We start from the raw sequence: 13,437 nt of genomic DNA on the forward strand, positions 1-13,437 counted from the left end.
ATACAGCCCAGAGAGACCAAAACATCTGCAATGGGAAAGGTTGGTTTAAACCAGGCACCCCCCAACTTCGGCCCTCCAGATGTTTTGGACTGCAATTCCCATCATCCCTGACCACTGGTCTTGTTAGCTAGGGATCATGGGAGTTGTAGGCCAAAACATCTGGAGGGCCGCAGTTTGGGGATGCCTGAATTAAACATTAGGAGGAATTTCCCATTGGTGCAACTGTTGAACAGGCAGGTTCGGAAAGTAAAGGACCATGTTGGCCAGCTCTCCTGGGATCCTGAAGCAGAGGATTCCTCACATCGACCGAGTGTTAGACTGGGCGACCTTTGGTGTAATCTCCCAGTTCTCTGATTTCTTTCTGAAACGGATGTGTTTCATTCCCAGGAGACGAGGACGACGAAGCGCCGATGATCACAGGCTTTTCAGACGATGTCCCCATGGTGATAGCATGAAGAGCGTTTCTGACTCTGGAAACCAAAATGGTGTAAATATTTTATTTGATAAAAAAAGGAGAAAAAACACAGTCAACTGTTTATTTTAAAACAATATACAGTATATATATATATATATATCTGCACTTTTGAGTTGCAATATGTTATTTTTGTATGGCCGGAAAAAAAGAAGAAATAATTATTACACTTTGTAGTACACAGCTGTGAACTTTCAAACCAGGTTGATTTCGTAACAATTTCTGTTTCTTTGTTACCCTCCCATTTCCAACCTTTAATTTAGTCTTACAAGGCTGTGCTTGCTGGGCATGCTTTTAAGTCTGTGAGATAATTCTCTCAACCCCCCACCCTCCCCACCCCGGTCCTTGTTGACTTTGACTCTGATCCTCTGAGAAGTGGTGCTTGGTCAGAGAGAAACCGCTTGATGCTCCTTCCAGCTTTGACATGATACCATAGAGTTGGTTGTGAAGAATGGCACAAGTTTGGCTGCCACCGACATGGAAGCACACTCCCCCTCGTAATGTGTAATATTGGAAAGGCGTGTGACGTCTACCATCCCTTTCCCCATATCACTGGCCCCCACTGCGCTGGGAAAGGGGCAGGTCACAAAGTGGGGAGTCCCAGCTCTCAGGCTGTAGCATGCCACTTCCCTCTTTCCCTGCCCCTCTTTCCCATACACAACTCAGTGGTTCACTGGCGCCACCTGGGATGCAGTAGCAGCTGGAGTTAGCCTTTGGTCATCACGCACATTGCGCGGGCCGTGCGTCGGCTTCAGAGCTTGTTCCCCAGCCTGAACAACTTGGTCGCCAGAGGCAGGGATGCTTCTGAAGGCCAGTTGCTAGAAGCCACAGGAAGGGAGAGTGCTCTCGTGCTCAGGTCCTGGTTGCTGGTCTCCTGTAGTCATCTGGTTGGCCACTATGAGGACAGGGTGCTGGTTTAGATGTGTCACAGGCCTGATCCAGCAGGCTCTTGTGAGGAGACATTTCTTGGGCTAATCTCCTGCTTCTGTTCTGTTCTGATTTGCTGTCTCGGATCTTTTTTTTGGGGGGGGGACCACAGAACTGGGACCCAGGTGGTGCTGTGGGTTAAACCACAGAGTCTAGGGCTTGCTGATCGGAAGGTCGGCGGTTCGAATCCCTGCAACGGGGTGAGCTCCCGTTGCTCAGTCCCAGCTCCTGCCCACCTAGCAGTTCGAAAGCACATCAAAGTGCAAGTAGATAAATAGGGACCGCTCCAGTGGGAAGGTAAACGGTGTTTCCGTGCGCTGCTCTGGTTCGCCAGAAGCAGCTTTGTCATGCTGGCCACGTGACCCGGAAGCTGTCTGCGGACAAACACCGGCTCCCTCGGGCTATAGAGCGAGATGAGCGGCACAACCCCAGAGTCGGACACGACTGGACCTAATGGTCAGGGGCCCCTTTACAGAACTGCTACCACCCCACCGGATAGTTTCTGAAAGCCCACCAGCTCCTTGACACAGTTTCTGACCATTTCCAACACTTGGCCACCCAGAGCAAAACTGGGGAACCCTGCAATGTTATGCAATCACATCATGTGTTTCCATTACTGCACATTACCAGGGAAGGGGGACGAACAGGGCTGTTTTCAGAGCCCTGTTTCTAGTTTGGATGAAAGATATGGGGGCAAGGAAGGACTGCTGAGAGGTTCCTTTCTGACCTTCGTTATATGGTGGTTATGCAACCGAAGTGGGTAAGGTGGGGCAACAACGGTGTCTTGCCCATTCGCTATCTTAGGGCACACCCCTGCCCCCCAAATGCTGCTGCTACAAACCTCTCTTCATTTCCAGAGGTCTTGCATGAAATCCTTACCCAATTCCACAAGGCTGGCAACTAGCAGAACCACTTTACTCAGGATCAGAGTCCAAACTAGCTTCTTTCTTTTTTCCTAAGAGAAAATTTTATTTTAATAAATTCAGGAAAATATAAATATATATCTATATATATATCTATGAAGAGAGATAATCATTCCTGAAGGTTTTAACATTGGCTTAAAAATATTTGGATCTTGTTTTATATGAGATTTTTTTGTGTTCTGTTTTATTAATTTATTAGGAAATCTGCTTTTGGTCAGAGTTCCAGAATTCTCAGTCATGTTGCACACTTATTGTGTGAGGAGATGTGCCACTTTAATCTTTTGCAAAATAGTCGTTTCTTCCCTCCAACCCCTTATGTGTCTTGTAATTGAATCAGGTATTATTGCCATAGTAAAAGAAAAGAAAAACATTTTTATCTTTGAATACTTTCCCATGCTTTAGGAGAAAACGAAACGAAAAAGTGGGGAGGGGGGAGGGGGTAGAGTGTGAGACTTGTTGATTTGTAAAACTGAGGGCTAAAATAGTTTCTGCAGAGCACTTAGTACACATTCATGGAAGCAAAAAAAGATACAGTGGTGCCTCGCAAGACGAATTTAATTCGTTCCACGAGTCAGTTCGTTTTGCGAAAAATTCGTCTTGCAAATCGCGGTTTCCCATAGGAATGCATTGAAATTTCTTTTTTTGCCCATAGGAACGCATTAATTAAATTTCAATGCATTCCTATGGGAAACCGCGATTCGCAAGATGAGTTTTTCGCAAAACGAATTCGTCTTGCGAGTCACCATCAGATCGCAAGACGCATTCGTCTTGCGAAAAATTTGTCTTGCAGGGTATTCGTCTTGCGAGGTACCACTGTACCTATCCAGGCGCACAAAGGTTCATACACTGGTTAACTTTTCTGTTTGTGTGTTTTTAATGCAAGTGAAGATGATGAAGCCCTGAGAGGGAGGAGCTCTTGCATGATGAGGATGAGGAATCCCCATTCACTCTAATGAAAGGGGCAATGTCCATGATAGACCACTTTCTGCAAGAAGAACTACCTGCTCCATGTAGACACTGTGCCTCCATATGCACTTGAGAACTTCTGGATCAGGGTTGAACCCTCCCATGTTTGTTTGTTTTTTCGCATTCAATGGGTATGGGAATTTGGGGGCCACTTGCCACCTGCTTGGATCATTGCCAATAAGTGGGGGTTGCATCCAATGCAACGATAAGCGACCCATTCCATTAGTTCAAGGGTTTATGTTTGCGCAATGAAACTTCCCTATGTGCCCGCCCAATCTGGGTTTCCCCTTCCAAACCTCTGGGGCAGATTTGAGGAGGGCACATTGCACGTGTGGGGGTCGGAATCCCCATGTCCAACTGTAAATCCTTGAACTAATGGGACAAGGGCATTGGGGGCTGCCGTAGGAGTTGCAGACTTAGCATAGCTATGCAACTTGGGCTCCCAAGCCAAATATCTGGTTCTCCTTGTCTTGTATTTGTGTGAGTTACAATGTGGATTCCATCATGAAAAACAAAAGAAAACACAAAACAGTAGGAAGAAGGGATTGCTTAAAAATTAGGTGTCCCGCACAAAGGCTGCTAAAATACAGCTTCCCTGTGGCCGACAGGGTGCAAGCCCAGATGTGTGCCTGCTCAAAAGTTTCCTCTCCTTGCTGGTGTTACATGGCCCTGTTTGACCTTTGGTGCAGTTTGGACATTTCCAAAGCATCCTGTGTACTGGAGGAGCAGGCCTGTTCCTTCTACCTTACGTCTAAGCCAGGGGCCAATTGTTGCCCTCTGGACCTCTCTATCTGGCCGTCAAGATTCTCTGCAGGCCTCCTAGCCAGCCACACCCCTACGGGCCCTGCTCTACACCCTCCTTGAGTGTTTTTGCCTGGCTTGAATGTGTCCTTAGTTCTGTTCATGCCACCTCCTTGCTTGGATGGAGGATAGAGACGGGTGTGCATGGAAGGATGCAGGAAGGTAGCCTAAAATCTCGAGGTAGACTCAGCATTCATTGCTCTGCCCACTTCTTCCAGGCTGAAAACAGTTACCCACTACTGATCTACCGTAAATTTAATGTGTGGTACAAGTGCTCCATGGGGCGGGGGTGGGGGGGGTGGGTGGGGTGCCCACACATGCAACATCCTGTGTTGTACTATTCCTCCTCGTTCTTCTCTTTCCCCCCTATCATGGGGAATAAATAGTGCAATTTGGGCTGTCACATATGCAAGCATCCACATTGCATGGATTATGTGCTATGGCGGGAAGCAGAAGTACGGGCCGGCTCTACCATTAGACAGAGGCTCTCACCACCCACTAAGTATTGAACTGTGGTTCTAAAAACTAGCATCAGGAGCAATGGGGTTTTTTTAACCACCTGTTCCGCCAAATCTCCTTTCAGCAGCCTAGGATGGGGGATTGCAACAGTCCACATCTCTGTTGTGCGGACATGGGTCACACCTCCCCAAATTCTGCATATGCAAACCTAGTTGAGAAATTGCAAAACTTCACGTTTCTCAGATGCAAACATCTTTACCAAATATATCTCTTTGCTGCATATAACTTAGTCTTCCTAGGGCTGGAGTGAATATCAAACTGGCCAAGCATGACTTGGATAAGCAATCTTAAAACTCTCCCCACAATTCCCACCTTGCCTTCTCTCTAACTTATTATCATTTCGCTGACAATGGTGGGCTTTCCCCCTCTGATTTTTGCTGTTTTGACGTTTTCTCCTTCTACGAAGAAACACCTAACTAGTTACATTTCAGTAAGCGTGGAGAGTTTGCCAACGTTATACATACAGATGTCCTTCCCTTTTCAAGTAAACTCAGCAACAGCATGAAGGAAGCCAAAGGTATCCTGATCTTGTGAATCGTTTGTGTGCTATGTTTGAAATTGACCCCTCGTAGGTTATCTATAATGATTACGTTGCGGGAGGTTGGACTTGGATGAGCCTTTGGGTCCCTTCGAACAGTTCTGTGATTCTTACACTAGATGAGTGGTCTTCACGGGGTTGGAGTTTCCAGACTGACTTTACTACCGAGGAACCCTGAACCCAGTCACATATATTGGAGATGCGTTGCAGAGATGATGCATTGTAAATAGGGTCTCGTTTCAAACCGGACACGAGCAAGGGATGCCAAGAACTGTAGTGGTCTTTTGTCCTATTGTCAGGATACCACATAGGCTCAGCTGTAAAATAAGTTTGTAGTGGTACAAACCGGATGTTGACACACATGCATCTCCTTTGAAGTGCAGGAGCCTCACATAATAGCGAGGCTTCGAGACATAGCTCTGGGATAGCTTAGCTGGTAGAGAGTGAGATTCTTAATCTCAGGGCTGTTGGTTCGAGCCCCACGGAGGGCTAAAGATTCCTGTATTGCAGGGGGTTGGATTAAATGACCCTTGTGGGTCATTTATCTTATCTTAAAAAGACATGTTTTTTTTAAATGTATTTTTGCATAGCATGGAACAGCAGCTCGTTAAGTATAGCTGTGAAAGATGTGATTGTTTTTTGTTTAAAGAAATTGCGAGCACCACACATTTGGAATCTCTGTATATAATTTTGTGGCACTGTTTAATAATAATAATAATAATAATAATAATAATAATAATAATAATAATAAAGAATTGTGTTTATACCCCACCTTTTTCTCCAAGGAGCACAAGGTGGCCCTACATGGTTCTCCCCACTTCTTATTTAATCCCCTCAACAACCTTGTGAGGTAGGTTAGGCTGACAGGCAGTGACTAGCCAATGAGCTTCATGGCCAAGTGGGGATATGAAGCCTGGTCTCCCAAGTCCTTAGCCCAACACTCTAACCACTACAGCCACAATCCGCTGCTTAAATTTGACCTCCCAGCAGATTTCAAGCCTTAAAACAATTTCATGGCTTCTTGAGAACTTGAAAATGTGCCTAATAGCTAGCGTAGTATTTTCTACACTGACTGGGAAGGCCTCTTCAGGGTTTTTAGAATGGAGTCCCTCCAGAGATGCCATTGGATTGAATTCAAGTTTGGTTGGCCATTTTGGGAACAGAACTAGATCCAACAGGGCTCTCCTTATTTCCTTATGATTCTTCAGCATAAAGAGCTCTACCACTGACCCATAGCCCCTTCCTGAAGTTTAGGAGATCAATTTAGAACTCTGTCCGTGGCATTCAACTACGTTTTGCTGCAGAATAGACCCATTGGAATCCTTGGACCTGTTCGTTCATGTCACTGTGTGTCTTCACTGAGTAAAACAATACCCATTTCTAGGAAAGAGGAGTTTGGGGACAAGGGGGAAACGTTTGCACAAGCTATGGGAGGCTGGAGGAAGGAAAGTTGCAAAGGATGCAATATTTAATCCAAGAATAGGAAAGTGCAGGAAGGGAAAAGCCAGTTAAAATAATAATAATTCTTAATGTGACAGAGGAAGCAACGTCCCACACAGAAGGGACACTGAAGAGAAAAAGGGAAGTTTAATAAGTGCATTTAATGTATAGTTTCCCAATGCTGTACTATTGGAGCTATACTGGTACATCAGGCCTTTCAATTCCTCCTCCCACAAAAAGAAATCTGTCCCATAGGTTTCCCTGGCTGAGTTGGAGGCTGTCATTGCATCTTGTAGCAAATTTCACTATGCACCACGTGAAGTTCTTCCCTAAGCCTCCCTATCTTTAGCTTCATTGGATGACGACAGTTTTTTGTGTTACAAAAGAGGGAAAGGGGTGTGTGTGAGAGAATTTGGCAATTGTTAGGAGAGAGGCTAGCACAGATAGCGTCATAAACCATTTCCAGCATTTTGTCTTAAAGGGCTGATGTCCTTGTTTTCACCCAGCACCAATAATCATTTTAGGTTTCATAGGATTTCACGGAGCTCACTCGCGACTGGGTTCCTCGTGGCAATCTTCTGAGCTGTCTTGGTACTTGATTATCTGTGATTCACCCTCCGCTTTGGTGTTCCTTTTCCATTGGTAGTTTCCACAAGGAATTATTAATACTTTTTTTTTTTGCACACTTTGGAGTGAATTTCCTTTGTCTTTCAATGTCTGCCATCTTTCCCACTTGAGTAATAAAAACGTAAACTTGAGTCAAGAAATAAAGTTGTTTGCAAAATAAAGAAGTATTGCCGATCTGACCCGTGTCCTGAGTTTAGTCTTAAACCTAAGGGAGCCACTGCTTGGGTTTTGCATGGAATCGAGACCTGTTTATAGAGTCCATCTCAGGAGAGAGAAACTGGGGGACAAATTGGACGACCTGCAGGCACACAATGGAGAAGAGGAATCGAACACCTCATATGCATTCACTAATGTTTTATTTGGCTTGGATGCCTCGATAATAATAATAATAATAATAATAATAATAATAATAATAACAACAACAACAACAACAACAACAACAACAACAACAATAACAATAATAATTTATTATTTATACCTTGCCCATCTGGCTGAGTCTCCCCAGCCACTCTGGGCGGCTCCCGATTGAATATTAAAACAATACAGCATTAAATATTAAAAGCTTCCCTAAACAGGGCTGCCTTCAGGTGTCTTTTAAAATTAGGATAGCTGCTTATTTCCTTGACATCTGATGGAAGGGCATTCCACAGGGTGGGTGCTGCTACCGAGAAGGCCCTCTGTCTGGTTCCCTGTAACCTCACTTCTCGCAACGGGGGAACCGCCAGAAGACCCTCGGCGCTGGACCTCAGTGTCCGGGCAGAACGATGGGGGTGGAGACACTCCTTCAGGTATACAGGACCAAGGCCGTTGAGGGCTTTAAAGGTCAACACCAACACTTTGAATTGTGCTCGGAAACGTACTGGGAGCCAGTGTAGATCTCTCAGGACCGGTGTTATGTGGTCCCGGCAGCCACTCCCAGTCACCAGTCTAGCTGCTGCATTCTGGATTAGTTGTAGTTTCCGGGTCACCTTCAAAGGTAGCCCCACGTAGAGCGCATTACAGTAGTCCAAGTGAGAGATAACTAGAGCATGCACCACTCTGGCGAGACAGTCTGCAGGCAGGTAGGGACTCAGCCTGCGTACCAGATGGAGCTGATAGACAGCTGCCCTTGACACAGAATTGACCTGTGCCTCCATGGACAGCTGTGAGTCCAGAATGACTCCCTGGCTGCGCACCTGGTCCTTCAGGGGCACAGTTACCCCATTCATGACCAGAGAATCCTCCATACCTGCCCATCTCCTGTCCACCACAAACATTACTTCTGTCTTGTCAAGATTCAAGCTCAATCTGTTAACCGCCATCCATCCTCCAACCGCCTCCAAGCACTCACACAGGATCTTCACTGCCTTCACTGGTTCTGATTTGAAAGAGAGGTAGAGCTGGGTATCATCTGCATACTGATGAACACCCAGCCCAAACCCCCTGATGATCTCTCCCAGCGGCTGCATATAGATGTTAAAAAGCACGGGGGAGAGGACAGAACCCTGAGGCACCCCACAAGTGAGAGCTCAGGGGTCTGAGCACTCATCCCCCACCCCACCACCACTTTCTGAACAAGGCCCAGGAGAAAGGAGCGGAACCACAGTATTACAGTGCCCCCAGCTCCCAAGCCCTCTAGACGGTCCAGAAGGATGTTATGGTCGATGGTGTCAAAAGCCGCTGAGAGATCCAGCAGAACTAGGAAACAGCTCTCACCTTTGTCCCTAGCTCGCCGGAGATCATCGACCAGCGCGACCAAGGCAGTTTCAGTCCCATGGTGAGGCCTGAATTCTGACTGGAAGGGATCCAAATGGTCCACTTCTTCCAGGAGTGCCTGGAGTTGTTCAGCAACCACCCGCTCAATCACCTTACCCAGGAATGGTAGATTTGAGACTGGGCGATAGTTGGCCATATTGGCCGGGTCTAAAGATATTTTTTTAAGAAGCAGTTTAATGACTGCCTCTTTCAGCGGTCATTTATTATTATTATTATTATTATTATTATTATTATTATTATTATTATTATTATTACCTTGCCCATCTGGCTGGGTTTCCCCAGCCACTCTGGACAGCTTCCAACAAAATATTAAAATACAATAATTAATCAGATATTAAAAGCTTCCCTAAATAGTTCCCCTGGCTGGGCTTTGGGCTAAACTGCATGTTACACTACAGTTTTTGGCAGCACTTGCCCAGCAGCCCCTTGGGTCTTGCAAAGCACCTTTAGAATACTTGCAGAAGAGGAGATGGGCATGGAAGGGAGTGCTGAACCTCAGGTAATTAATGTTTAATTGTTTTTTGATAGTTGGTCCCAACCCTATGTTTTTAGCTGTTTTGTTTTAGCTGTGAGCTGCCTTGAGTCCATGTCAGAGAAAAAGGTGGGGTATAAATAAATTATTATTATTATTATTATTATTATATCAACAACAACAACAACTCTTATATTTCATTGGGATGTACTTTTTGTTTTGTTATTGTTCTTCATGAACATAAAATAAAACTACAAACAAACAAAAACAGAGTTACAAAACATAGGACTGGTACAGAGGTTGTACTTTCCAAATAAATAGCAGGCCATGTAGAAAAATAAATAAAAGAGCATCATGACAGCCAAATTTTGCAACTTGGTAGGGGAAGAGAGTTTTGTATACTGGAAATTAATGAAATCCCGCTGAATGTTGCAGAAGGGTTCCAAGCCCCTGTTGCCCTTAGAAATATGCCATTTTGAGTTGTTTGCTCTGCAAGAGTTGAGTCGACTTATTCTTGGACCAAAAGATGAGGTTTAAGTTCTGTTGTGTCCTATATTTGGGGGCCAAAGAAGTTCTTGCCGCAGCCTGCATCCACGTCGAAGCTCCTAAGATTGAAAAATGCATGACACATGATGGGATCCAAATGGATTCGGATTGTCTTGGTTTAAGCTGAGCTATATTCCGGTAGTGCATTTGGCAAATGTGGTTGGAGCACAGCGATGCGGGATAAATTCATCTCGGAAGGCACACCTACCTAATTTTCAGTTTCCGAACCATTCCTGAATTGAAATGGCTACCTTACAAATTTTCCACTTCTCCTAATTTCCCCAAGTGCTGTCCCCCCCCCCCAAAAAGTAACGTGTATAGAAAAATGCATATACTGCGGCAAAGTGAATAAAAATGCACACATGAGTGAAAACAACACCAAATTAGGGCAAAATTGCTTTGCAAAATGATACTAGGGGAAATTGCTTTGCAGAATTGTGCAATTGGGGAGAAATTGCATGTAAAGATGTGTATGTTAGGAGACATTTGCACCAAGCTGCTGGCAGATTTTCCTGACTTAAAAATAAAAAATTGCAAATTGATGTGGAAGTGTGATGAGCTTGAACTTAAGATTGGAAAAATGAGAAACTGAAATTGACATGTTCATCCATACCTCTTGGAGCATTGTGCCACAGGCCTCCTGACATGCCATCATAACAGCACTTCTATGCTACTGTGAGAGTGCATGGGCTTGTGAAGCACATGGCACAACCAGAATGTTAATCAAAGTCCTCTCGCCCCACCCCTTTCCTAATGGGGGTTTTCATTGCTTTCTCCTTCCAGCAGTCAGCTCAAGACGACATCCTTGTTGTTGAGTGTTTGTAATGCAATTTACGGTATGCAAATACTTCACAGACACCCACGCAGTTTGGAAGGGAGAACAGTGAGGTATTCCCTGTGGATCGAGATAATGAGGAAGGAGCAAACTTGGTGGATGCGTGTTCACAGCTAGCATAATTCGGAAGGCACAACAGGAGGAAACCAGACATAACTAATTCAGCCAGCCAGGCTTGCTCTAAAGTGTGTTGCTGTGCTTCGTTAATGCTTCACTTGGGGCCAGATTTTAAAAGGAGCCTTAAAAGAGCCCCCACTACTTCCAGTACGCAGACCGTCATTTCCCCCCAACAGTATTGCAGAAGTCCCACAATCTCTGTTTTTGAAAATCCTTGTAGTGCAGATATGCACAATGAAGCACCCTACATTGCACCGATCCTGTCTTTGAAGCCCTCTGGGTTAGGGTTACCAGACGTCCCCGTTTCCTGGGGACAGTCCCTGGATTTGCGAATCTGTCCCCGGAAAAAGTCCGTCCCCGGAATGTCCCTGGATTTCATTAAATGTCCCCGGGAAACGTGACACCCTGCTCTCCTGGAGTGATATGCAGCTGGATGGGTGGGAAGATAGTTTTTGTGCAGACAAAGGCAGAGGTGGGTGGGTGGATCGAAGAGTACGAAAAAAGGGTTTTGCACCTTGCCCGACAGAGAAACCACACGTTTTGTGCCCCTCCTGGGCAACGGTGCCGTCCACCCATGACTCCCGAGCCTCCCCTGATCTCCTGCCCCCTGCCCCCTTCATTTTGAGAGATTACGGGTGGATGGCCATTGCCCAGGAGGGGCTCAAGGTGCACGGTTTCTCTGCTGGGCAAGGTGCAAAGCTCCTCTTTCACACCCTATGAAACTCTCAAAACGAAGGGGGAAGGGGACAGGAGATCGGGGAAGGCTTGGGAGTCACAGGGGGGCGACACGCAGTTGCCCAGGAGAGGCGCTAGGTGTGCGATTTCTCTGCTAGGCAAGGCGCAGAGGGGTGAGATGACTTCGATCCCCTTGGCCAACTGGAGCGATGGCAGAGCTGGCGCGAAGCCGGGCAGCTGAGCGTGAGAGAGAGCGTGAATGAGAGTATGTCCCCGACAGCCGGGAACTGCAGAAGTCAAATTGGAGCAGGGAAGCCTTTAAGTTGAGGCTGCTTGAGTTGAGGTACCTCCATTGCAGGGGGTTGGCCTAGATGCCCCTCAGAGGTCTTTTCCAAATCTGTGATTCTGTGATGATCCCACAGTCGTATTCTCAAACTCTGCTTCCAACTCCACCCTCCAGGTTTCTCTCCTCCTCCGGACTTCTCAAGACAGCAAAACAGCTGATGTATAGATATAATTAGGGATTATAAAGCATGTACTTTTTTAAAAAAGTGTCCCGAGATTCATTGAAAAAAAATCTGGTAACCATACTCTGGGTGCCACAGTTGTCAAGAGAGGGCTTGTTGAGATACACCATATTATCCTTCAATAACAACCCTCTAACACTCTGAAATCTTAGATTTGTTCACACAAAGGCTGAAGCATGTGGAATGCAAGAAGAGGAGGGGTAGCAGGACACATTAAACAGGTGGGCACCATGCATCTCCTAAAAAGGTTTGATATAACCTGTTGTTAGTTTCTTTGTTGATTGTGTCTATATCCTGCCCGACCTCCCCGAGGAGCCCAGGGTGGCAAACAGATGCACAATTTAAAAACACATTAAAGCAGTTATTTATTTTTTAAAAATAAAAACTCCAAAAGCAGTTACAGTGAGGAACATCCTAAAGACAGTTACAGTTAAAAAATATTCTTCCATCCAGTGATGGGTGCCAGGAACAGTGCCAGAACCAAACGCCTGGGGAAAGAGGAATGTTTCTCTTTTAATCCTTGTGAAAGTCAGTAATCATGGAAACCAGTTTTAGAGCCATGGTGGGATAGGACGTGGTCTTTAAGGAGACCCTAATGAAGCATCTCATTAGTTGCGCTAATTAGTGGACGCAGGTGGCGCTGTGGTCTAAATCACTGAGCCTCTTGCGCTTGCTGATCAGAAGGTCGGCAGTTCGAATCCCCACGACGGGGTGAGCTCCCGTTGCTTGGTCCCAGCTCCTGCCTACCTAGCAGTTCGAAAGCACACCCAAAAGTGCAAGTAGATAAATAGGTACCGCTCTGGCGGGAAGGTAAACGGCATTTCCGTGCACTGCTCTGGTTTCGGTGTTCCATTGTGCCAGAAGCGGCTTAGTCATGCTGGCCACATGACTCGGAAAAACTGTCTATGGACAAACGCCGGCTCCCTCGGCCTGTAAAGCGAGATGAGTGCCGCAACCCCAGAGTCATCTGCGACTGGATAACTCTGAGTCTGGAGTAAACATGCAGAGGACATGCATCATTATTTGGAGTTGTTGCACAAAAGTACAATGCAGTGGGTCCTAGCTCTTAATGATAAGGGTATAATCAGTGCTTTTTCCCCTGGAAAAATAGTTGCCGGTACTCACCATGAAGTTGCTGCAGTAAGTGTCACACTTTTAAACCATTGAACACCCCCTGAAAATAAAAGTACTGGGTATAATCACACTGTTGCTATTCCCTCTTTCTGTGACTGACACACACACACACACACACATGCACACACACACACACACACACACACACACACACACACCAACT

General features: G+C 45.9%; 2 protein-coding genes across 4 annotated transcripts in view; one reads left to right on the forward strand and one right to left on the reverse strand.

The window, feature by feature from the left end:
- The window catches only part of SORL1 (sortilin related receptor 1), a 112,720-nt gene extending 109,382 nt beyond the window's left edge, over positions 1–3,338 (forward strand). For 2 of the 3 annotated variants that reach the window (XM_088657809.1, XM_035139112.3), the window contains exon 48: positions 388–2,692. In XM_088657809.1, coding sequence (XP_088513935.1) covers positions 388–455 — 68 coding nt within the window. In that variant the 3' untranslated portion in view covers positions 456–2,692. Of the gene's footprint in view, positions 1–387; positions 2,693–3,205 lie in introns of those variants that run through there. The other variant, XM_088657808.1, reaches the window with a different exon arrangement.
- LOC148683531 (uncharacterized) lies at positions 1,135–9,104 on the reverse strand. Its single transcript, XM_088658186.1, has 3 exons — positions 8,909–9,104; positions 8,008–8,570; positions 1,135–1,290 (listed from the first exon to the last, which is right to left on the reverse strand). The coding sequence occupies exons 1-3, from the start codon at positions 9,102–9,104 to the stop codon at positions 1,135–1,137; spliced, it is 915 nt and encodes a 304-aa protein (XP_088514312.1).
- Between the last annotated feature and the right edge of the window lie 4,333 nt (positions 9,105–13,437).

This window comes from Zootoca vivipara, chromosome 14 (assembly GCF_965207765.1).
Source record: "Zootoca vivipara chromosome 14, rZooViv2.hap1.1, whole genome shotgun sequence".
NCBI classification, from domain to species: Eukaryota; Metazoa; Chordata; class Lepidosauria; order Squamata; family Lacertidae; genus Zootoca; species Zootoca vivipara.

Bases quoted from the DNA above. Each gene is read 5' to 3' on its own strand.
- LOC148683531 (XM_088658186.1), bottom strand. From the start codon at position 9,104: ATGGCCAACTATCGCCCAGTCTCAAATCTACCATTCCTGGGTAAGGTG. The intron at 8,571-8,908 runs GTGAGAGCTGTT...CTTTCAAATCAG, and splicing joins CCGGCGAGCTAGGGACAAAG to AACCAGTGAAGGCAGTGAAG. The intron at 1,291-8,007 runs GTATACCTGAAG...TGTGGCTTCTAG, and splicing joins CCCTCAACGGCCTTGGTCCT to CAACTGGCCTTCAGAAGCAT.